The sequence below is a fragment of the Spea bombifrons genome, chromosome 7, assembly GCF_027358695.1.
Source record: "Spea bombifrons isolate aSpeBom1 chromosome 7, aSpeBom1.2.pri, whole genome shotgun sequence".
Taxonomy (NCBI): Eukaryota; Metazoa; Chordata; class Amphibia; order Anura; family Pelobatidae; genus Spea; species Spea bombifrons.
In genome coordinates this window covers 46,910,517-46,936,203 of record NC_071093.1, presented here as the reverse complement: position 1 = coordinate 46,936,203, position 25,687 = coordinate 46,910,517, and the positions used below count along the sequence as shown (strand labels likewise).

Sequence of the window (25,687 nt, the reverse complement as noted above, 5' to 3'; positions counted from 1 at the left end):
AGATGCATATATGGGAGAAAAACAATTAACGAGAAATGTAATAATATCTTTAATAATAAAATATATATAAAACAAACTAAAAGTGCAATATGCAGGTAAAGAGTCAATTGACCAGCAAGATGCAACTTACAGTTAGTCCGGACAGAGCACACTTCTACTGAAGAAGCCAAGTCGGCGAAACGCGTTTGGAAGGATCTGGAAGGACTTATCTGAACTTTGTCCACATTCCACCATTGGTGGTTTTTTCTATATATACGCATTATGCACTTTGGGTGCATGGACTAAATGTAAGTTGCATCTTGCTGGTCAATTGACTCTTTACCTGCATATTGCACTTTGAGTTTGTTTTATATATATTTTATTATTAAAGATATTATTACATTTCTCTTTAATTGTTTTTCTCCCATATATGCATCTGCGCCCCATATTTCTTTTGTTTGGTTTCTTCATGGGTTATACAAACTAATATTTGCAACCCCCCCCCATAGGCCCCCTCTCCTGGGAACCTTTAACTTCCTGTTAAAATAAATGCCCCCCTAGCCTATGGCAGGCTGGGGTTTATTGAATCGTCCCCGAAGCTCAGGTTTATGGGCTCCATGCGTAAGTGAAGAGCCACTCATCCTCATCACCGCGAGGATGGATTATCGCGCCCCGGTGTAAGGTGTTAATTACACCAATTAGTGAACTACGCAGCCCAGGTAAATATAATTATCAGAGGAACACCCATGGAGCTCACATCCAGGAGATAAAAAGGAGGAGAGGGAGCCCCAGAGGAGGAAAAAGAGAGGGTGGGAGACGACCCTGAGAGGGAGAAAGAGACGGGGTCTATTCATTAGCCAGTGAGTGCATGCTCATTGATAATAAATGCGAGTAGGACGGTCGTGGTTCTGCCCTGTCTGATTTACCGATGACAAAGAAGTTCATGCGCAGACACGATGTGCCATTGTCTTCACTCTCCGGGAACACGGTTACCTTCCAGAAGGGGACACGCAGAGCCACGGACACCCCTCGGCGGAACGCCGACCTGAAACAGAGGCAGCGGCGTTATGATGTCATCAGGTCCTTAACAATATAACATCCTGTGATCTCAGAGCAGCTGGAACATTGCTCTGTATATAACACACAGTAAGCTGTATATTACACGCAGTATTCTGTATATTACACCCAGTATTCTGTATGTAACACGCGTGACACACGGAGGCCTCTAAGCCCCAAAGACTGACTCAAACAGCTCAATGACACAACTTGTTCTTCGACAATAAAAACTAATCTCTTAATTTCCTCCGATCCTCTCTTCCTGGTTCGTTTTTTGTTCTGTAAGAAGCCGCCCATCACCCGCCATTAATTTGGGTCTCAAATTGTGGAAAATGAAGGCAGATCTCATCGTTAACGAGGAGTTATTAGTGATGACGATGATATGTAAAACACCCGCTGCAGGGTTCCGGGGACTCACTTATTGAACGGGATCTCTCTTGGGAACAAGAACGAGGAGACGGGAACGCTGGGCCGGATCCGAGCTTCGCTGCGCCCCACGGAGTCTGTCTGAACCGCCATGACCCTTCCAATGACTGCAACAGAGAGTGTGGACAATAAGTCACGTGACCTCATACAAGCAAACACACTGATTTATCTATACCTTATACAGGGGCCGGTCGCTGATTTATCTATACCTTATACAGGGGCCGGTCGCTGATTTATCTATACCTTATACAGGGGCCGGTCACTGATTTATCTATACATTATACAAGGGCCGGTCGCTGATGTAACTATACATTATACAGGGGCCGGTCGCTGATGTAACTATACATTATACAGGGGCCGGTCACTGATTTATCTATACCTTATACAGGGGCCGGTCGCTGATTTATCTATACATTATACAGGGGCCGGCTCGCTGATTTATCTATACATTATACAGGGGGCCGGTCACTGATTTATCTATACATTATTATACAGGGGCCGGTCACTGATTTATCTATACATTATACAGGAGGCCAGTTACTTATTTATCTATACATTATACAGGGGGCCGGTCACTGATTTATCTATACATTATACAGGGGCCGGTTACTGATTTAACTATACATTATATAGGGGGCCGGTCACTGATTTATCTATACATTATACAGGGGCCGGTTACTGATTTAACTATACATTATATAGGGGGCCGGTCACTGATTTATCTATACATTATACAGGGGGCCGGTCACTGATTTATCTATACATTATACAGGGGGCAGGTCACTGATTTATCTATACATTATACAGGGGCCGGTTACTGATTTAACTATACATTATATAGGGGGCAGGTCACTGATTTATCTATACATTATACAGGGGGCCGGTCACTGATTTATCTATATATTATACAGGGGGCCGGTCACTGATTTATCTATACATTATATAGGGGGCTGGTCACTGATTTATCTATACATTATACAGGGGGCCGGTCACTGATTTATCTATACATTATACAGGGGGCCGGTCACTGATTTATCTATATATTATACAGGGGCCTTTACCTGTGAAGTCGCCAGACAGCGGCATGTTGGGGTCCGTCACCAGACGCTTGCCCCATTCGGTGATGGCTCCATGCTTTGTTGTCAGGTCTCCTACCCTACAGTGTAGAGGATTCAGGGGGCTGCACAGGGAGACAGGACCCGCCTGAGGAAGAAAGGGCAGAGAATGAGCCAACGGGGCCCTGTCCCAACAACAGCGACGTCTCTGGTGGGCATAAACAAAACATTTACATGTAATATCTAAAACGCAGTGCCCGCGGGGGCATTCGCTCCACGGACCCTACTCGCCTCCTGGGCCTGGGCACAGTACGTGTTGTGTTGGGTAGTGTGGAAGGCCAGGCGGGGGTCCACCTGGTGCATGCGGCCCCTCACAGCAGAGATTTAAATAAATATTAATCCTGGGTCTGATACAAAGTTGTACAAAGAAAATGTGTATATATATATATATATATATATATATATATGTATGTGTATCTATGTAGGTAGGTATATATATATGTAGGTATATATGTATATATTTATATACGTATGTATGAGTATATATATATAGATGTAGGTAGGTATATATGTATATATTTATATACATATGTATGAGTATATATAGATGTAGGTAGGTATATATATCTATGTATTTATGAACATTTTATTGCTGCAGCGGACAGGCTGCCCATGCGCTGCCAGGACTCAAAATGGAGGAGCTGGCTGTTTTTCCAGATGATCAGCTGCACCAATCAGGGACAGCCTTTTTCTGGGATTTAGTGAGGTGATGTTGGGTAGTTGCAGGGCAGAATATGAGAGGGAAGCTTGAAGGAAAGGCCTTCAGAGCTCAGCACTAGGCCCAAAGCTAGGCCTGATTCCCCAGCTTCACAGCCCTATACATCCCCTCATTACCCTGATATCTGCTCTGAGGGAGGCTGTCGGTGAGCTGTCTGACAGAGAAGAGCCCCTGTGACCGGACATAGAACTGGTAGGCGGCCATTGCACTCACACACCCTGTTCTGTAGGCCCCGCACACGCGTGTTATACTTACATTTAAATGGGTAATGCTACCTAAATCCATTTTAATGGCCCCACTATGTGCACCATTCTCCTAGAACTGTAGGGTGGAGGTTGTTTGGAAGGGGTATTAGGGGAATGAGTTATTAGAGGACTGGGTAATTAGAAACTGTATAGTTCTGTTATTATTGTTATTCCTGTGATAGCCCCCAATACTGTATAATAATTGTTATAAGACCCGACTATCTTGTTCCTGTCTGACCTCCGTGATGGGTCTCACCTGATTTGGGATCCCATATGGGTTATAGGGTTCTCCCTCACGCTCTTCAATGAACCAATGGAGGCTGATGTCCTGTGGAGAACAGGTTACACTTATAATTCTCCCAGATAGAAGGACCCATCCCCATCATGGCATGGTCACCTGGCCCAGAAATCCCTACTTTACCTGGCTGGAAATCCCAGAGGTGGCTGTGAGCTCCATCAGGATGGTGGTATCGCTCGCGCTTCCATCAGGATACACAATTTGGGTCTACAATCAGAGAACAAGTCATTAAGTCAGTGGTATTTGTAGACGTCTGGCCAATAGTGGCCAGTGGCCCATAGATACCAAGCGCTTATTCATCCTTTATCTCCATTTGGTGCCACCATCAGCCTCCTTCATCTTCTTGCTGCTTGTTATTACCACAAGATCTTTGCTTTAGGAACCATGATCTCCCTCCTCTCCCAGTTCATCGTTACCAGTAACCTCAACCAGTCCTTATTCTATTACTGACTTGTAATTCTATAAATGGGCACATAATTCCATGACGCAGGGGTCTACTGTTAGATCCCTTTCCGTTACAGAGGTAAGAGATGAGTCCTCACCATGGTGACACTGCCACTTATGTTGCCTGTAAAAATTGCTCTGGTATCAATTCGATCTCCTTCTGGCATCGGCTGGGGAAGCACGGTGCAGCACTGCATTCTGGGAGGCAAAAAAATGCAAATTTTAATCTATGTCACCAGCCAACTATTAAGAATGCAGTGTTGTCGCTAGGAAGTCTCCTTTAGGGATCCTTTCTACTCCCCTCCACAAACAGCAGGAAATACCCCCATATGCCATATTATATATTAGCTACACCAACAAATAAAAAACAAAATACATAAAAAAAAATCTCAAAAAGTGTGGATATGCTTAAATTTCATTTAGAAAATGAGAATTCAGAACACTTCTCTACTACAATACTATATAATATATATTAAATAGTTCTTCTGATTTAACATATCTTGGTGTAAAGAAATAAACATAATTATTCTAAAACTCTATGAAACATGCCAGGGACAGCTGCATGCTCTCCGTTGTGACGACAATCGTTGGCCACAAGGGTCTTAGCACAGTCTGTGAGTGTCAGGTCGTACAAAAGGGTTAGGGTGACATCGGTAGCTTTAGCTACGTTACTGATGTAACAGATCCATTGTACTTTTATGGGTAATGTATAGAGCTGAAACAACGAATCGATAAAATCGATAATAATCGATAACGGAAATCATCGATAACGATTTCCGTTATCGATTAATCGAGTGATCGATTCGTCGTTGGAGCACTAGGCTCCTTTTACTTACCTCCGCCAGCGTTCCCCGCTTCTGCTCCACGCTCTGCAGTCTCCGCCTTCTTCAAGCTACGTGACGACGGATGTGACGCGCGTCTACTATCAAGTTGGAAGTGGAACAAGTTCGTAGCGGAGGTAAGTACTCTTTATGTCTATTGTCTGTGCGAATGTTTATGTGCGAGACTGGGTGCGCGGCAGAGTGTGTGTGTGTGTGTGTGTGTGTGCGTGCGCGTGTGTGCGTGTGTGCGCGCGGCAGAGTGTGTGTGTGGGTGCGCGGCAGAGTGAGTGGGGGGGTGCGCTGCACAGTGAGTGGGGGGGTGCGCTGCACAGTGGGGGGGGGTGCGCTGCACAGTGGGGGGTCCGCGGCACAGGGGGTGGGGGGTCCGCGGCACAGGGGGTGGGGGGGCAGGGGATGCAGGGCAGGATGTGAGTGCAGGGCAGAGTGGGGCCAGGAGACTGGATGCAGGTCAGAGTGGGGGTGGGAGGGCAGGGTGGCAGACTGGGTGCAGAGCAGAGTGGGGGTTGGGATGCAGGGCAGGGTGTGAGACTGGGTGCAGAGTAGAGTGGGGGTGGGGGGGCAGGGCAGGGTGTGAGACTGGGTGCAGAGCAGAGTGGGGATGCAGGGCAGGCTGTGAGACTGGGTGCAGGGCAGGGCAGGGCAGGGTGTGAGACTGGGTGCAGGGCAGAGTGGGGATGCAGGGCAGGCTGTGAGACTGGGTGCAGGGCAGGCTGTGAGACTGGGTGCAGGGCAGAGTGGGGGTGGGGATGCAGGGCAGAGTGAGGGTGGGGGCACAGTGCAAAGGGGTGGGGGCACAATGCAAACTTGTGCGCTGGGTGCAAACTTGTTGTATTTTGACAACATAACAAAATACGAATGTTAATGTAAATTTTAAGTTGTTTTTTAACATCCAGTTCATTAAATTCTTTTAAATAAACGAAAAATTTGCATATTGTTTTTTTTATCCGATTAATCGATTAATCGAAAAAATAATCGGCCGATTAATCGATTATTAAAATAATCGTTAGTTGCAGCCCTAGTAATGTATTGTCCTGAGTGAAAAGTATATTCTGGGAAGTGCGAATATGTAGCTGGAATGTCAGGGTATCGTTTACCTCCATGTTTTGCTAAATCTGCTCCTATTAGGGCATGGTCTGGTATTTTGGGTTTTAGCCTCTTACCTTGAGCCGTTACTGTAGTGGATGACCAGGGATCTCATGATGATGCTGTTCATCCCAGACAGGGGGAAGTTTGTGTCTCTATACTGTTTGCTTATCTGGTCTCTGGCCATAAGAGAGCCGTGTCGGCCACTGATATCCCCCACTTCATATTCATCATCTGTTCCTTGGCCCTCGGTAGGAGATGCTGATATGTTCACCATAAAAGGGTTGAAGTGACCTTTGATAAAAGCATTTAAGCAAGGGTTAGTAGACCCAGCAATGACAGGCAGCTCATGGATATGGAAGCCTCCTGCACGGCCACTGAGTCCACTAAATTGTATGTTAATGGATGTTATATCCAGATCTGATATCTGTGAAGCACTGAGCTGACCCTGAGCATCACCTGGCCCAAACCAAATGCTAGTTCTGCCTATTGCTGGTCGTTGGAGTAAGATATTGGCACATGCCAACCGTATAGGAGAACCTTCTGGCCCGTGGACAACCAACGACTTCCCTATAATGGAAAATGGTCCTGTTAAAGATGAGGACGTGTCTGTGAAGAAGTATCGTACTGGAGCCTGAGCCAAGAAGGAAATGGCCTTGTGTCTCCCTGCGTAGTCACCGGCTTCACACAAGAAAGGATTTGATGAACCACAATCCTGGCTGTAGTTGCCCACTGTTGGCACCTTGTGTGGATTAAAGTGCCCACCAGCTTTGACACAACTCTCAGTCACTGTTTGCAGTGGAAATTCGTGGACATGCCAGTTGTGGCCATTGGTTGTGATGCCTGAGGCAAGAGAGAGCTCCACTAACACAGAAAGATCATTGTCTGGGTCGGCCAGAGACTGCCGGAACATTACTCGTCCGATTACCCCTTTACGGAAGGATGCAATTGCTGTGATAACCTCATCTTCCAGCTGAATAGTGCTACAGGCCCATGGCAAGCCGCTTGTCTTCAATAGGACAATTGAACGCCCAATGATACTGTTAACACCATAGAGGGGCAAATTGTAATCGGTCAGTGTAGTCTTAAATTCCTGGTGCCCCTTCAGCACACCATGACGGCCACTCAGATCTCCGATCTTCCAATGACTGTGGTCACTCCCAGGTGCTTTTGGGTAACTGGGGTCACTTGCATTTATTTCCCAAGGGTTCCACATATCACCGGCTCCTACATCACTACACAGGTTTTGTACTAGCTGCTGGCGAGCAGGAATAGGGAGAGAGTGGATGCCATAATGGTTGGCAACCCCTCTAAGATTCTGTATGTTAATCTCCAACTGTGTGGGATGAAAAGGTGACTGCTGTCTGAAAATAAAGGATCCACGGACACCGTGCATGCTGAAATTGGCATATGCATCTTTAGATCTTAGAATCTTCACCTCCGCACATACCTGTTGGCCCTCGTGCTCCAGGATAGCAAATGGCATTACTGATGGTAACATTAACTCCTTCCTGCTCTTGGCAGTATTCTGGCGGCTCCCCACTTTAGTGTTGGCCAGAGATTGATTGAATTTAGGTTGACAACTGTCTGATAAGTAAACAGCAGCAGTTGATGTAGAAGATCCGTCCAACAGAGCCAACTCGGCTATGGCAATGACTGGATTTGTGTCCAGTACCTGCAGGAGGTAGATATAGCCGATCATCCAGGTTCGGAATGTGGCACGCCACGTACGGAGATGACCACTGACCTCTTGAAGATTGGCACAAGCTTGGTGACCGCAGGCCTTTAACATCAAGGAACACCCACATAACCAAAGCTTGACTGGGATCTGAGCTCGTGAACCATCGATAAGGTTGGTGCTGTAAAGGGACCGACCTATATTCCCCGGGTGACAGGCGTCCTGTGAAGTTCCATAGACCACTGGAAATTCATGGATAAAGATTTGGGCCTCATTACAGGGGCCAGACAGATTGGCCCTCAGAAGCTGAGAGTCTGTATTGATGGTAATGGAGGCTCTCAATCCGACCATGTCTACCTGGGCAACAAAGTCCCCTTCACACTGTGACCCTGCATTGAGGAGAAGAAGCTGTGGTTAGAAACTGAAAATGAGGAGATGTGACGAGAAACAAATGGTCAGCCATCAATCCAGCAAAGCCTCAGTAGAGGTGACTGACTGGCACAAGATGCGCTAATCAAGCTACAGGAGCAGGATGAGTGTGTAAGATTTGAACACCTGCTTGAGTGTAGCAGTGTGTGAGTGTGTGTGTGTGTGTTTTTTGCATTCATTCCCCTCTTTAACACCCTCTCCAATCATTGAGTCTGTTTCCATTTTAGTGCTGTGCTTTCTTATTTCCAAATTTCCCTCGGTCTCATCTAGAACTCACCCCAATAAAGCAGAACCATGAACCAGAGAAGGAGCATATTATTCAGGGTATAGCAGTGCTCCTTCTGTCCTGTTACCGGTCTGGAGCTTTAATGTCGCTCGGTCCCCCGCTCTCGGTCGGTGTTGCTCCGTCTCTCGGTCGGTGGCACTCCGTCCCCTGAATCTCAGTTGATGTCACCTCCTCACGCTGCAGGTATCATGGAGGAGTCGGAGTCTAGTGGAGATTTCAGGGAAAATTCATCTGAGACAACTGAAGCTCGTATGCTCTGGTTTCAGTTCTTATAATGATAGCCTCCCACTGGACAGGGCTGGCTGTGGAACTAATATTTACCCCCCGCAGAAGAGCAGCCCCAGGTGTCCTGAACAGGGTCACATGATTCTCTAATTGGGGAAACCGGCGGCTGCTAGATATACTATGGCTCCACAGACTGGTCCTGAGTGTCCTCGGTGCCTCCTGCTCACACTCATCCTGCCATATACAATGTGCCATGCTGAATTAACCCATTAGAACTGAAACAATGCAAAGGCTGTTCCCAACATTTGGATTCTGGCCACAATCATATCTCAGTTATAAGTATAATTTGTGTAGATTCTAGTTAAAACAGGTTCTTTTTGCGCAGAAAACATGCTGTAAATTCATTGATGCCGAAGAAGGGTTAACAGAAAGGAGCTGCAGCTCTGATCCTTTGTCGTGTTGTCTGGGAGCGTTCTTTGTTTTATTTGCAGCGTGACAGACTCTCTCAGGAGGTCACACCTGTACTTGTCACACAATTTGCAGCCTCTAATCCTCCTTACAGGGGTCTGAGGACAATGTGTGTTCTCATGAGCCTCGGAGATGGAGGCCCTTCCCTGTAATCAGAGTGGATAAAGCTGAGCGACGGCCTCCGGCTCTTCCATGAAACCTGGTGTTTTTAAAGATATCAGGAGATGGGAATAATACTCTGCTCCCTCTGGGTTTGCCCCTTTTGCCCCTCTCCAAGATTGTGCCTTGGATTTAGGATGACAAGAAAGCACCCAAAGGAGGCTGCCACGAGAGTGTCTGTCTGTCCGTTAGCAGCATGAGGGGTCTGTCTGTAGATTGGAGGTATATGTGAAGATCTATGAACAAGTGGGTCTGTCTGTCTATCAGTTAGCGTACGGCAGAGTCTGTCTGTCCTACCTGGATTTTAATTGTTTGTTAAACATGTGCCCTGGGAGCTCTCCATCCACAGTGGGGATTAATGAGATTAAATCCCTAATTATCGTCTAATCAAAATCTTACAAGCCACGTACTTAATTAAATTACAATTAATTATGAGAATAAAGTTATTATACTAGGGAGAGGCGCGCTGCCCTCTAGTGGGGGGTGACTGAAGAGGAAAATAAATAAAAGCATAATATGGGTGCCTCAGACATCCTCTTAACTGGTTTAAGGGATATAGAGCTCGCCTTCACCCCCCTCAGCCACTATCCCGCTGCCGGTAGTGTGTATGTCAGGTGCTGCAAGTGGAAATAATGGAGGATGCAGTAACGCATAATGAATGGGCTGGATACACTCTCTGGCCTCCGGTTGCCACCTAATTATTTTCTTTGGTTTGTCTTCCATTTTGGGATTTTTTATATTTTTTTTTTTTAACCCCTTTTTTTTTTTTTTTTTGGTCCTTTTTGTACCCTTCGGGACCGAGGCTTTTTTAACACTTTTGCGGTGCTTGTGTACCCACACAATGTTATATGTTGTTTTTTTTCAGGAAAAGATGGGCTTTCTTCAGATACCGTATTTTGATCATATCATCTTATTTATTATCAAATAATAATAATAATAAAACATGGTGAAAATTTGAAAAAAACCTTTGACTTTTATTTGAAAAATCTTTTGCTCGCCTACGAAAGGAAGTAAAAAAACTAGCTTAATAGATTCTACTATTTGTCCTGAGTTTAGAAATACCCAATGTTTTTATGTTTTTTGCTGGTTTTTTTTTATATACGTTATAGGGCAATAAGTACAAGCAGCGTTTTATGATTTCAAAACCTTTTTTTCCAAATCTGGTCATTCTGCCTCCATCTCTTCTTTGGAACATCTTTGAAGCCGGTTAACTCAATTAATCCCCATCAAACCATATATTTTTGAAAACTAGACACCCCAAGGTATTTCAGATGCTGGTATTTTAACCCTTTCATGCATGATATTCCACCACCAGCCTTTGCCAAAGTTTGTGGTAGTATTTTTTTTTTTTTTTTGTATTTTTTTCACACAAATTGTACTTCAGGAATGAATTCATAGCTCCTGGTATGCATCGCTTTCAAACAACACCCCAATGTGTGCTCAGCAACATCTCCCGAGTGCAGTGATACCCCACATGCTTTTATTTTTTACTCTTTCTATGTCGAGATTTTTGAGAAGATAAAGCGCTAATTTTAGTACTTGCTCAAAATAATAAACTTTATTTTTTATTTTAGTTATTTTATTCTTTTTTTTTTTTTTTTTTTTTGTTACATTTTGCTGGTACTGGATGGTTCCTCTGGTGACATCACTGCATAATTATTTTTAAATGTTAGCACTTTTTTTTGTAGCAATTTTTTTGTTTCCATTTTTTTTTTTTTTATTATTTTTTTGAATATTTTACTAATCACACTGTGATTAGAAAGCTGGGCTCCGTTGACTTGCATGGTTCTGGGGTGTCCTGGGGTGGGTGTTTGGTGTCGCTGAAGTACAGACTCTAATCTGACACAAGTCATTTCACAGGGGAGTCGCAGGGAGACACAAATATACTTCTCCATGAGCATAAACCCCAGCACTGTATACAGAAGTAACCCCCCCTTAGCGCTGTATACAGAAGTAACCCCCCCTTAGCGCTGTATACAGAAGTAACCCCCCCCCTTAGCGCTGTATACAGAAGTAACCTCCCCTTAGCGCTGTATACAGAAGTAACCCCCCCCTTAGCGCTGTATACAGAAGTAACCCCCCCTTAGCGCTGTATACAGAAGTAACCTCCCCTTAGCGCTGTATACAGAAGTAACCTCCCCTTAGCGCTGTATACAGAAGTAACCCCCCCTTAGCGCTGTATACAGAAGTAACCCCCCCTAGCACTGTATACAGAAGTAACCCCCCCTAGCGCTGTATACAGAAGTAACCCCCCCTAGCGATGTATACAGAAGTAACCCCCCCTAGCGCTGTATACAGAAGTAAACCCCCCTTAGCGATGTATACAGAAGTACCCCCCCCTAGCGCTGTATACAGAAGTAAACCCCCCTTAGCGCTGTATACAGAAGTAACCCCCCTTGGCGCTGTATACAGAAGTAACCCCCCCTAGCGCTGTATACAGAAGTAAACCCCCCTTAGCGCTGTATACAGAAGTAACCCCCCTTGGCGCTGTATACAGAAGTAACCCCCCTTGGCGCTGTATACAGAAGTAACCCCCCTTGGCGCTGTATAGAGAAGTAACCCCCCCCCAGCGCTGTATACAGAAGTAACCCCCCCAGCGCTGTATACAGAAGTAACCCCCCAGTGCTGTATACAGAAGTGAACCCCCCTTAGCGCTGTGTACAGAAGTAACCCCCCCAGCGCTGTATACAGAAGTAACCCCCCCAGCGCTGTATACAGAAGTAATCCCCCCAAAGCTGTATACAGACGTAACCCCCCAGCGCTGTATACAGAAGTAACCCCCCCCAGCGTTGGATGCAATAATGTTAGTTGGTGACAAAAATCTGGTTTGATCTCATTTTTTTCCAATAAACCTCCATTTATCTGCAGACCTGGAGACCACCATTGTACTCAGTCTTGAGATATTTGGGGTGACTTTGTATAGCAAGAGGTATTAGCAGTAGAAAGAGGGAAGAGCTCGTGCCGTTGTACAGAGGACCGCTGAGACCTCACTTGGAGTATTGTGTACAGCACTGGAGACCGGATCTCCAGAAGGATATAGAAATGTTGGAGAAGGGCTACTAAAATGGTTTATGGATTACAAGATAAACCTTACCAGGACTGGTTAAAGGATCTTAACATATATATACTGTGCTATATACATATATACTGTGTATAGCCTGGAAGAAAGACGGGACAGGGGGGGATATGTTAGAAACATTTAAATACTTAAAGGGAATCAACAAGGTAAAGGAAGAGAGTTTATTTAAAAGGAGAAATAAAACCACAACAAGAGGACACAAGCATAAACTAGACGGGCAAAGGTTTAATGGTAACATCAGAAAATATTACTTTACGGAAAGGGTAGTGGACGCATGGAATAGCCTCCCAGCAGAAGTGGTAGATGTTAAAACAGTAAAGTCATTTAAGCAAGCATGGGATAGGCATAAGGCCAAGCTAGATATAGGATAAGGGCCGGTACTAAAGGAAAGAACTCAGAGGTTGGGCCGACTGGATGGGCCGACTGGTTCTTATCTGCCGTCGCTTTCTATGTTTCTATGACTTTTACTCCTCACCACACCAAGCTGATGCTTTATGGAAATGCTTATTTCCTCCATCCCTTCCTCCATACACTTTCATTACCCAGAGAGTCTGGCTCGTGATTAAGACTGAGCTATTCTATTGTTTTCCACAGGCAGTATGATAAGGAGTCGGGATTTGTCTAGTAACTTGGGCTCCGATAACAGCGTGAGGACCATCCAAATGACTGACATGCAGCTTTCTGAAAGCATTATATTGTGGGGCAAAAACTACAACTGGGGTAAAAAAAAAAGAAAATATTTTTGATAAAATTATTTTGAAAACATATTTTAATCCAGTGGAAATCAAATACAGTGGGGGATCCCTTTTTTAAAGTTGGGAAATGGGCATTAGGAGCAGTGACATATCTGCCTGCACGTTCTCCTGAGTTTTGTGTTCCCTAGGATGAGAACGAAGGACTGAGCTGTGGGGTAGATTAAAACAAAGAAGAGTGAAACGAATTCCCAGAATGTTTGGAAAGCCATCGAAGAGGACAATAGAGTGACCTCCGCGGCATAGAAAACTGCAAACAGGAGCGTAAGAAGTATTATTATTCCGGCTGCCCTCCTGTGAGCTTCGATATGGGAAACGCTAAAACTTCCAGAGTTCTGTTTCATGCTCCATGTGTGCGACCACAGAGACACCAGGACAAGAGCAGCCGAGAGAACTGCTATGCAAAAAGGCAAGCAGCAGCCAGAGAAAATGGTTATGGCTCTATAAACAGGAGTTATCTCAATGGACATCTTGGTATTTTTGGAAGGATTGGCTGTGCTATTGTCTGTTTGCTTAAAATGTTCTATCTCAATATTCCAGATGGACAGAACACTAATGGCAAAGGAAGCCACCGCTGACACCAACAACTGACTTGAGACCACAATTGGGATTCTCTGTCTCATGCGAATTAGGAGCGTATGTTTGAAGTTAACAATGCTCAGGCAATAGTAGAAGCAGAGACAAGAGGTCATCCAGAAGCTGTAGTAAAACTGGAAGAGAAGGAACACTGAGATAGTTGAGTGGATGGCATGGTCCTCGACCATCGCAGGAATAACTATGAAGATAAATGTATACACGTTCATGTCACACTGAAGGAAAATGTTGTTGAAAGCTATGAGTGCCAGGATCTTATCGCACGGACTCAGTTTGTTGCCTTGCTTCCAGTCCAAGAAATTCACCATCACGATGAAGGAATTGAGGAGAACGCCTGCCACGCATTCAAAGATACTGATCGTGAAGCCAACTTTAAAGTGTAAAGGCACCATTGTATTAAGCTCCATGTTACCTCCGAGCTGCACTGCCGCCGTCCTGTGCACCGGCAGGAGAATGGTGCCACTGATGAGTTCTGCTGACAGCGATTGATTGTTGATGCAAATTCCAGTGCTTTTTCTTACGTCCAATGTCTAAGAGGCAAATAATGTCCTATACAGACACTGCTACTCATAACAAAGCTGACGCATATCAGGATACTGGGCCCGCTAATCGGCCAGGAGTAGGAGTTAAAGGCCAAACTCAGGTTTGAGCTGTGGTCAGCAGGCCCAGAATGGCCATCCATAACACTTAGCAAATGCCCAGTGGGCTGCTGGGTAACACCGCTCCATATTAGCTGGATATAACGCGCTGCACGCTGCATTAACATGAAAACGTAATGTGCCGCCGGCAGCGACGGTCATTGGGCAGCCTAAAAATGGCGGGCCGGCCCGCCAAAAGTCTTCATAAATGGACCAATCTGACCTGGACCCTTTGTGAGTAGTTTTTGACAGGGGGGGCAGGAATACAGCCAGGCTGTGTAACGCGATGTTACGTGACTCTGCTGTAAAAGCGAGGCTTCACGTGTAGTGCGGGTGCAGCTAGAGGGAAAGCTGAACGCAATCAGACATACAAATTTTCTACAAATGTCTTTGACTTTGCAACTTACAACATGAGACTTGCAAATTAAATTAAAATTTGCATGTCCTCACTCAAAACGTGAAAACATTTGTTAAAAGTAATTATATATATATATATATATACACACACGCATATATAATATAATATATAATATGCCTCAAATTTAAGACGAAAAACCTGGAGGCCATAGATACCTGATGGGAAAGGAATGGGGACGTCAGTTGACAATATCCCTTGGGAGGGCCACTGCCCCCATTCCATGCCTCTTCCCCTCCCTTCACCACTTCTTGTGGGGTGGTATGGGTAATACAACTAAACACCCAACCTACCCTCCTTCCTCCTAGTCCACATGTGGGTAGATGAGATTATCCAAGCATTATTTGGGTGACAGGAAGGTGCAAATTTAAAATCTTTGAAAATTAAATTTGAAGTTAATTCAGTTTTTTTGGCAACGTTTGCCGGGTCTAAGTTGAGAAAAGCAGGGCCTTGCTTGGCAACATTTAAAATATGAAATATTAGGACTATTTTTGGGGTGGATTTCCCCTGTCCACCCTTGGAACACTGAATGTTTTTATTTAAACTTTTTAAATATTGTGGAGGCCATTCTACTGCAAATTCACATTGTCTTCCCCAGATCTCATGCACTGCCGACTTAGTAAATAGACCTGACCGTCCCCCATCTACACTAATCTGCACTACAGCTTTACCGCATATTAGAGCGACCTTAAAATACCCAAACACGGCCATCGGGCACAAAGACCCCGGGGAAGTGTTTTGATCGCTGCACACAGGGCTGGCATTGTTCTGAGTTGGTCGTTCAGGACAATCCGGTGCTAAATGCAGCAGTAAGAAAGGGAAATACTTCGCACTCTTTCTCCTGCGTCTTTAATGTCTGCTTTATTAACATATCCAAGAACATCACAAACATTCTACACATTATAAGAAATCACAGGGTTATTACGATAGTCGCGTCGGCCAAGACGGGCTTAAGATTCTGCCTGGAGGGTATCCTGTGGCCACAGAAAGCTGCACCGTGAGAATGCATTAATGAGTTTCCATACGGTTACGTTTTATTAAATCAGTTTTTATTAGCCTCTGCGAGGCGCGTCAGTGCAAACATAGATACAAACAATGAGTCACAAATGAGTAGCACAACAATGTAACATCACAGCAATACGTATAGGATCACAGAAACGGATACAATAAACTGCCACAGGAATGATAAGCAGCAGTAATGTCAGTTCAAACAATGTAACCCAATCATGGAAGGAGTAGTGACGAGCCCCCCAGCGGGTTCGGTTACTTTTTATTTACAGAGCGCCAGCGCATGCTGTAGCGCTGTCTCATAAAGGGGACAATGGAAATGAACAAGACAAAATTAAGGATAGCATGGACTCTCAGTATCACGACTAAAGCTTATTTAACACGTATGCAAAGTTTAAGGACTCTCTATTTGCTTTGGTTCGCGTCTTCATTACATGTGACAATGAAATTTGGATGTTCCCGTCAGATGCCTGAATTGCGCTCTCCTCCCTGCGCATGCCTGACGTTTTAGGCACAGCTTTGGAGTACAGAGTAGAAATGAATATGTCTGAACAATAGGTGGCAGCTGCTTACGGCCCCTAATAATTAGTTTTTTTTTTTTATATGCCCCTTAGAGCCACTTTATATTAACGATGACAGTGCCAAAGATACTTGATGAGGATCATAATAGTTGAGCCTTTACTTTCCATTTGTGGACATGGGTGCAGAAGATAAAATAAGAATAACGCGCTAAAAGGCAAAGTGAATAAGAAAGTTTATCATTTTAAAACCAGTGCATTCCCCCCCATTTTCCTTTTCAGTCCAGCCCTCCGATAATCTATCCAATTTATGTAATAAACGCATCAATAAAAATATTACGTGAAAAAAGGGATGGAAACTAAAGTTATGAAGTGTTCTTTATTCTAATTTATCAGGAACCTGTTAACGCAAAGCTCCTCTTACTGATACACGTGAGGAGACACTCTCGCTCTCACTCACTCCTTCACGGTGTGTTAATTCAATATCCATTCAGCATGGAGCAACGACATATCTTCATATAGAACCTTCGGAGTTTGGTGTTGCCGAAGATAAGTGCCCTTGACTGGAGTGAAGGGTAGGTTAATGCCAGGAAAAATATCACCAACTCCCAGATGGTTCGAATAGTCCATGAAGAGGACATTAGAGTAACCTGAGCAATGCAGAAGACGGCATACAGGAACACAAGGATCACCATTATCCGAGCTGCCCTCACGTGCGCGGCCACACGGGCGAAGCTGAAATTTGGTGAATTCTGCTTCATTCTCCAAGAGTGAGTCCAGAGAGAGGACAAGGTGAGGGCCACCGAGACAACAGCTAGCCCAAAGGGCAAGCAAAAGCCCAAGACAATGATCAGGACTTTATAAACTGGACTGATTTCAATGCCTAGATTATGAAAAAACATGCTGTCGGTGCCGTTTCCAATTTCCGTTAAATCATTAACATGAATGCTAAAATTACATAGAATGCTGAAAACAAAGGATCCCACCCCGGACACCAACAATAGGCTTGATACCACCGTGGAGATCTTTAGCTTCATGCGAAGAAGGAATCTGTGTTTAAAGTTCACAATGCTTAGACAGTAGTAAAAGCAGAGACATGAAGTCACCCAGAAGCTATAGATGATATGAAAGAGTTGAAAAGATGAAGCAATTGTAAAAAATGTATTTTTCTGAGCCAAATCAGGGGCGATGACAAAGATTATCGTGCATATGTTCATATAAGACTGCATGAGAACGTTGTTAAGAGCGGCGAGGGTCAGGATCTTATCGCACTGGGTCAATTTTCTGCCTTGTTTCCAGTCTAAAAGATTCAGGAGCACGATGGTGAAATTGAAAAGGATCCCAATCATGCATTCAGTAGAAGTAATAAACAAGCTCAGTCCCGTGATGACGGGAGACATTGTTTAGGCTGTCGGGTGCCCTGGCAGCTGCACTACATATGAGCTGAGAAGCTATCTGGGTGACTGAGGTGGAGGCTGTTCTAAGGTGGTCAGGTTAAAATCTAAAAAATGGGGCGGGGTAAACATTAAGCCCCACCTTCTTTAAGTTCTAATAAAAGACAATGACATACGTCAACCCCTCCAGGCTGTGTGAAACCTGCCTCCTGAGCAATTTAACAAAGGACAGGTTGGAAGTTTATTTCAAAGGAGGAGAAATGTCAGAACAAGAGGCCAGAATCCTAAAACTAGAGGGTCAGAGAGGGGACCTTTATGGACAGGGTTGTAGATAAGTGGAACAGCCGCACATCAGAAGTGGTAATGGTTAATATAGTGAGGGAACATGTATGGGATAGCCATATGACTCCTGTATTTAAGACAAGACCAAGGCTTGAGTCTTTGCAGCTGGAAAATGGGCCAGACTAAATGGGTTGAATGGGTCCAATCTGCCAGCAGGTTCTAGATTTCTATGTATCCAGGCTCACCAGACAAGATTTATGGGTTTGGGAACATCCCCCATCATTTATCTAACAAACTCAGGCTATTTAATTAATCGGAGGCTTCACCAAACACCGTATCCCCCAACACCCCTTCCAGATTTCCCTTTCACAAATTACCCTCACACTCAAGCCAGAGGCTCGGCTATTCAGTTAACGTCCATTGTTTCTGGAAAGATTTGGCAGCTTTCCTCAGTTTGGAATTCCCTGCAATTAAAACAATGGATTGGGTTGTGGGATAAAACATTATGAAAAACCAACTGAAGTGCATTTCAATACTTCTGATATTAAACGAGCAGGACAGCACCGAGATGGACGCGACATAGAACATAACGTACAGAATGGTTAGAAGGATCATGGTCCTGGCCGCTGTGACGTGGGCTTGAATCTGGGGGCGGCCAAAATCATTCTTTTTCATCCTTCTTGTGTGTTTCCAGAGTGATCTCAGAGTGGCCCCGATGGGGATAAGGGTTAAGGATAGAGGTATAATACACCCCAAGAAGATAACCATGAAGTAGTGGAAATCCATAGACAGATCGGTTCGATTTATTGTGGAATTCAATGTCATGTTTTGGAATGGACTCGGCAAGACTTTCACGGAGATGGTCCAGACCGACGGGATGGCAATGAAGAAGGAATGAACAACTGAGAAAACCAGGAGCCGTGGCAGAAAGGCTGATATTCTCATCTTCAAAGTAAATAACAACCCGTGGGTGAAGTTGACAATTCTCAGGCAGTAGTAGACAGAGAGCCAGACGGTGAGCCAAAGGCTGAGAGAAATCAGAAACATCTGCACACTCAATATCTTACGGTGTACCTGAGTGACGTACGCGCTGTATGAGCGAAACGTCAGCAGCACGATGTCCGCGCTCAGCGCAGTCTGCAGCACCAAGTTGGCTGACCCCATAAGAGTCAGAAGCTGGTCACACGGACTCAACCTGATACCTGCGCGATAGTCCTTGGTGTTCACGGATAGGATCCAGCAGTTTAGGAGCAGCCCAGAGAGCCAACTGAAAATGCCAACCGTCATGCAAACTATATCCAGAGAGGTGAACATTCTTCTTCTGTCAGCGGCCGAGTGACTGATAACTGGAGCTTCTTCTTTGACAGATGGAGTGAAATGCAAATCGTCGCGGCTTCTGGTTTCTTTGTTGGCTTTGTGGAGAAATCAGTTTAAATCTATACACCTGCCTAGTGCTCCGGTCCAGCCCTTATAGCCCCAAATCCCAATAAAACACTGAATATTCTTCCTCTCAGGAAAGGAGGAGAGATTCTCACCAGAGTTTATCATCAGCAAGTCTACATTATTTTGTGAAATAGTAATTTTGCACCAGCGAGATCTCTCCTATACCCCAACCTACTTGCTATATAACCCTAATTAATGGCAATTTGGTGAAATAATGTAAAGAGCGAGCCATAGGTATTGGATTCAGGTTCTAAGTTAAACCAGGATTAGAATTCCTACTATGACCTGGTCATCGGATAGCGAATTATGGAGTCCGGCTCCTCACATCAGGATATAGAACGTGACGGCTCGTGTTGGCAGAGGGCGACTCGGCTCGGCTCTTCTCCATCTGGCCAACTTTCTAATAAAAAGCTTGACGTCGGGCTTTGTGGGTTTGGCTCTTTCTTCGTGTTTTTAAGGTGTGACTTTGTTAGTAGCGAAAAATCTATCTTTTTACTACATTCTTTGTTCATGAAATTGTTCCAGGAATAAATGAAGAAAATCAAAAGAAAAATGAATATTGCATAAAAACATTGTTTCTAAAATGGTTTATAGTTACTATTTGCATGATTTTTTGTAGATGTTTCTTGAGCTTAACATTAGTTCTGTATCAGGGCTCTGGAATCCTGAGACTTCTAAACAGATTTTTGTTGGTGCACCTGATGGATTTTTTTTTAACTCTTTCATAACTAGGAAAAGGATTCTAATGAACCACAAATATTTGTCTATAGGTCACAGACAGTAACCTGTTTAATGTAAAGAATGATTTGTGCTGCTTTCTGTTATTAGACCAGACCTCATCGCTCCAGGTGCAAATCCCTCACTATGTTATTCAAATCAATTGGCTTTGGTTACAATGTAAGCAAAGTGAACTGACAAGGACTTTTCTGATGATCTCTCGCTCCCTCTGTGGTTTGCGGCACGGATTGTGCTGCTAGATGTCAGGCTGAGTTTATATCATGGCCGGCATTGGAATAATACACGTGTATGAGTATGGAAATGTTTAGTAACATCCTGCAGATCAGTGTATTGTCTTCTCTGTTTCAAATGATGTAATTTTATACAGTAACCTGATTGATGAACGATCAGGACCCCTTACTATCACTTCTCAGACTTTGGCTAAGATCAAAGGAGTACCCGTGAGCAGGTGAAGCATGAAGATTTGAGGAGACAAGAAGCCTATGGTGCTTTTGGTTCTAGCGGAGAGTGGTTGAGTTTGAGTGCACGCCATGTCCTATGTTTATGATACGGGTACACCTTTCACCTTTTGAAGACTATAGGGCGCGTTTAAGTCTATGGAGGTTGCACCACGTCCGACCTGTCTCCTTAGGAGGATTACAACACTGCACAGTGCCCTATCATTCAAGGTTCCGCGTATTAAGGCCAGTCTCATTTTATGGACTCTATTTATTTGATGGACTCAGATGTTGACCTTTACGTGGACTAACATATGATCTCCGCAAACACCCAAAAACTAAACAAAAAAATACTTAATGTGAAAAATAATTACTAGAACCATAAACCCTGAAGCCAGCAGACAGGCAATAACCTCAAACAATGTCCTACTAGCTCAATGACATAGCAGGCACATTGATTGGATACCATGAAATGTTTGGGATAGAATGGTTCCATTGGGTCCAGGTGCCAGTTATTGGGGGGTGGCAGAAGTAAGTGCAAAACAAAAGGGGTGCAGTTGGTGCAAGTCACCGGGTCCTGCTTGACTCAGACTCTGATGAAGGAGAACATAGGATCTTCTTTCATTGTCCCACTGGTATAAAAGAGGTCCCCACGTTGTAGGAATCTTCCTTTGCAGTAGGGCCCATATAGGTATGCGTAACTATGTTAGTGTGTGTAGTAGACATTTGCATTCGGATTCTGTAAAAACGTGTTTTTAATAAAAATTGCCCATTTCGTCTGTTCGTATGAATCTCCAAATGCGAGGATGATCCTAACGAAACAGACGAAAACGAGTGGCAAAAGAGCTTGAATTTCCTTTGTTTGCCTTGCAGGATCTGGGGTCATATAGGCTTAAATAAACTTCGATTAACATTTTTGGCAGCATTCCCAGAAAATGTGATTAAGGTTCAAAGTGGGTACGTGTGTGAATCTGAATCCTTAACACACGTACCCACTTTGAACCTCGCTTCTGGGTGAGGTGGTTGGAGGGTTTTGGTGGATTTTTGTCTTTTTTTTTGAGGGGGGATATTTCATTCTTGGCTGGCCAAGTGGCAGTTCATTTCTGTTCAGAAATAAATGTGGGTGACATGAGTGTGAGTAAAAGGGTATGGTAGTTATGTCCCGGGATTTATACTAGCATTCTCCTGGCAATCATTTAGTTCCTCTCCTTTGCAGAAAGTTAATAGTGGAGACATTTTTATTCCAAAGAAAATTTTAACAAATATTTTTAGTGTTTCATAATTACACAACACACAGCTAACAATGAAACAACATTTTCTCTTTCCCAAAGATGGATTTGAATGCCTCAGGCTTGTCCAAGAGGACACAGCGAGGTACGACCGAAGAGCTTAGATATTTTTGTCTTTGAGCAGAACTCCCAGCACTGTGTACAGCTATATACCCCAGTGCTATAAACGGTATATCCCCCCTGTATATGATAATAACCTCCAGCCCTGGATATAGCAGTGTCGGTCGGCATTGACAAAAATGTTGCATTTATGCCACCTTTGTTGTCAGTCCATCCCTCCATAGACTTTCATCAATCAGAGTGTTTTTCACTAGGTGATTAAGACTGGGCCATTCTATCGTTCCTCACAGAGCGAGAACTCATACAAATGGCTAATATGCAGCTGCCTAAAACATTATATTATGGGGCAAAAACTACAACTGGGGTAAAAAAGAAAACTGAGCAACATTCCTAAAAACATATTTGGTGCCCATTCCAAATAAAGAAGCTTTTTCAAAACTCCTTCTGGCCTCTGGAGGGGTCCTGATAACACCTGAAGACCCCAAAAGCCCTGCGTAGCCTTCTGTTTCCTATGATTAGCGTGAGTGTTTGCAGGGGGCAGTAACTGTAATAAATTACTAAACAAAACTGATACCACACAAAATTGCCCGTCTGATACCTCCAGCTCAGGGTGAGGTTTGAGAAATAAAACAGAGTGTGCAATACCAGCAGCAGGACCATGGTTCGGATTGAGTTCCAGTAACATCTTAACTGCGAGGATTGTAAGTTTAATGGGCTCTTCTGGAGTCCTAGGACATGTTGGACGAGGGAGGTGAGCGTGGAGCTCAGTGAAACCAGGATTAGAAGTACAGGGATCAACATTGCAAAATTCATTGGGCTGATAAAAATATATTGATTGTCCGATATGGAACTATTATCAGGATTTTCCACAGGAACTGACAGGAGGTAGACGCCGAGCAGGACAGACATCAGGACTACGGAAAAGGGCATCGATAGGAGCACCAACCAACGAAGCCATTTAAAAAATGTTACCTTTAAGAACAAGATCAGCCGGTTGCGGAAAGAGACCAGTTTGATGCAGTAGAAGGTACAGAGCCACGCAGAAAGCCATGTTTCAGAAAGAAGGGCAGCGGACATTATAGCACTTATATAAATTCTATATGTGCTAAAGGATGTAGCAAAGTCTGTGTATAAGCAGTACGACACATCCACAGACACTTGGATAAGCTGTATGGTTATGTTGGAAAGTCCAAGTGTGAACAGGATGAAGTCTGCAGGATGGTGGGACCCGGTCCCTGTCCATGTTCTGACCACGACAGTCACGATAAAGATGTTACAGAGAATCCCGCATCCTGACGAGATGCTGACAGAGACCAAGATGAGAAGCTGTGTGGGCCCCATGTTCCTTAGAGGTGATGTCTTCTGAAACTCTCCAAAATGTCCTCGATTGGTGCGGACACGTCTCTAGTCTACGTCCACGCTTTTTTGTTACGTGATGTCACATTTGTCCGACTCCCATGTTTTCACTTTACATAATCATTTACATTAAATTTAAAAGCATTTGCATTGGCGCATGTATGGTGGCGGGGGGGTCTGCATTGAATTACCTCGTTTATAAGTGAAGGTAAGTGTGTGTATGTGTTTGTGCCCTAGAGGCGCAATGGATCAGGGCATTAACTTTCAGGGAGTCACCTTCCCTGCTGTGTAAACACACAGCCGATACATAATATAAAAATGATAACTAATGTCATTTTATTAGGTCTTTTCTAGGACAGATTGGGCTGATCATGTGGTCAAAACGTTCCCTCCGAACTGTGGCGATAGCTACGTCACAGGTCCCAAGGCTATAAGGTAACGCGCTACTTTTTATATTGAGCAGATTCCAGCCCCTGCAAGCGAGAGATTACTTTGATCATCTATAATATTATACATTTTGGTTGCTTCATCTGGTCGTTCTTCGGGATAAACCTTCACCAGACAAATTTTAGAACAAGACTTTCTGGTAAGGCTTTTCCACAGACTCCTTTACTTTACTGAGAGGGTAGTAGATAAGTGGAACAGCCTCCCAGCAGAAGTGGTAGAGGGTAATACAGTGAGGGGATTAAACATGCATGGGATAGACATACAGCTCCTGAATCTAAGACGACACCAACGACTGATTAAGGTCTGAATCTTCATAGCAGGAAAAACAGACAGGCTGAATGGGGCCGATCTGCCATCAAATTCTACGTTTCTAATACTCCTGTGCATTTAGAGGCGTTTAGTTGAGATTTTTGTCTCATGGTTTTCCTCCCCGCCATGCTTTGAGACAGGGGTGGTAAGTTCACGTGGTGGAGCATTGGACGGAGCATGACCAGATGTCTCACGCTGCCGCGCTCTCAGCATGTAATCGTGGCTTTATAGTCCGTTAGGAAGATAATTTGCCTGCGTTTTAAGTCCAGGTGAAGGATTTCTAAGCATGGCTCTTTCTTCAGGTAACTGAGAAATCCTAACTTTAGGAAAATGGTTGTGTATTCTGTGCTCCCTGACCTGCCTCTGTTTTCTGGGGCGTTTGTCTCGCTGGGGCATTTGGATCACAGAGAACACTTCTGATGTCTCATGACAACTCTATCTGCGCATGGACTCCATTGTCATGTTTGCAAGCATTGGATTACCTACTAGACTTGTGCACGGCGAGCAAAATCGGCTCAGAGGAAATGTTTTTTTTTTTCTGAATTTAATTTCCCTAAATTATTTTGGTTTGAACCCAATTTTTTTAGAAAGGGGTAGTTAGAGGGGTATTTTCAAAATGGGAGATCGCTACCACCTTCTGGACTCGCCTTTCACTTACAGAAGCAGCATCTTAAGGCTTAGGAAGAGATCCAGACTAGATTTTGCATTGGAGGACCTCAATCAGCAGCAGCCGCACGCCGATGGGATCCACGCATCCAGCACCATGCCACGGGACTGCATTTCTCCTAACTTTGGACAATTTGGGACTGAGTATTTTACCGCCATCATAGCCAGGATAGTCGCTTGGCACCGGCTCTGTCCGATCCATGAAAACTGGAACCGCTCCTTCTCACGGGCATTTCCGAATCGATAGCAGTCACTGCCTAATTGCAACCAATGTTTTCTGATTTATTATTTGTGATGCCCAGATTTAGACATTTTCCTTAAACAAAATTGTGGAACATTATTTAAAGAACTGGAACACACTGCGCGCATGCACAGCCGCCTGGCTTATTTTGCCGCCAATATTTACTGATTTGTTATTTTGTATTGTCCCAAAATAGTATGTTTTGCTGGTAGTATATATATGTATTTCTAAAGCACAACTTAATGAGAAATAGGAAACTTTATTAAAGAATTACATGCATTATTACATGAAAAAGAGAAAAAAATGCACTGAAACTATAGTTGTACAACTTCTCCGGTTTCCCCTCCCCCAGTCAGGTTTAGAGAGAGCGGTAAGTAGATGAGCTTCAGTCTCAGCCTAACCTTAAAGATCTATGTAACATTATAACTCGGGCCAACACAGAAAAAAGATATCATTTCAGAATAAAAACTGAAAGATAATTAAGAGTCCTGGCTTCCTGCTGAGCAATCGCGTGTAACAGCGCTCAGAGCGAGCACCGGTATACCGTTATATAATGAATGCCCGATCACG

The 25,687-nt window shown here is 44.2% G+C and overlaps 4 protein-coding genes across 4 annotated transcripts in view; all 4 read right to left on the bottom strand.

Moving 5' to 3' along the window:
* The window catches only part of LOC128501147 (uncharacterized), a 9,781-nt gene extending 2,347 nt beyond the window's left edge, over nt 1-7,434 (bottom strand). The window contains exons 1-7 of the mRNA XM_053470522.1: nt 6,284-7,434; nt 4,380-4,479; nt 3,961-4,044; nt 3,796-3,867; nt 2,523-2,664; nt 1,454-1,568; nt 906-1,024 (exon numbers count right to left, since the gene is read on the bottom strand). Of these exons, the coding sequence (XP_053326497.1) occupies nt 906-1,024; nt 1,454-1,568; nt 2,523-2,664; nt 3,796-3,867; nt 3,961-4,044; nt 4,380-4,479; nt 6,284-7,422 (1,771 nt within the window). The 5' untranslated portion in view covers nt 7,423-7,434. The remainder of the gene's footprint in view (nt 1-905; nt 1,025-1,453; nt 1,569-2,522; nt 2,665-3,795; nt 3,868-3,960; nt 4,045-4,379; nt 4,480-6,283) is intronic.
* A 5,925-nt stretch (nt 7,435-13,359) lies between these two features.
* Nucleotides 13,360-14,283, bottom strand: LOC128502312 (taste receptor type 2 member 7-like). Its single transcript, XM_053472074.1, has one exon. The coding sequence runs from the start codon at nt 14,281-14,283 to the stop codon at nt 13,360-13,362; it is 924 nt and encodes a 307-aa protein (XP_053328049.1).
* A 2,651-nt stretch (nt 14,284-16,934) lies between these two features.
* On the bottom strand, nt 16,935-17,855 carry LOC128502311 (taste receptor type 2 member 7-like). Its single transcript, XM_053472073.1, has one exon. The coding sequence runs from the start codon at nt 17,853-17,855 to the stop codon at nt 16,935-16,937; it is 921 nt and encodes a 306-aa protein (XP_053328048.1).
* Nucleotides 17,856-18,533: 678 nt separating this feature from the next.
* LOC128502309 (taste receptor type 2 member 40-like) lies at nt 18,534-19,418 on the bottom strand. The gene has a single exon (XM_053472072.1). The coding sequence runs from the start codon at nt 19,416-19,418 to the stop codon at nt 18,534-18,536; it is 885 nt and encodes a 294-aa protein (XP_053328047.1).
* Between the last annotated feature and the right edge of the window lie 6,269 nt (nt 19,419-25,687).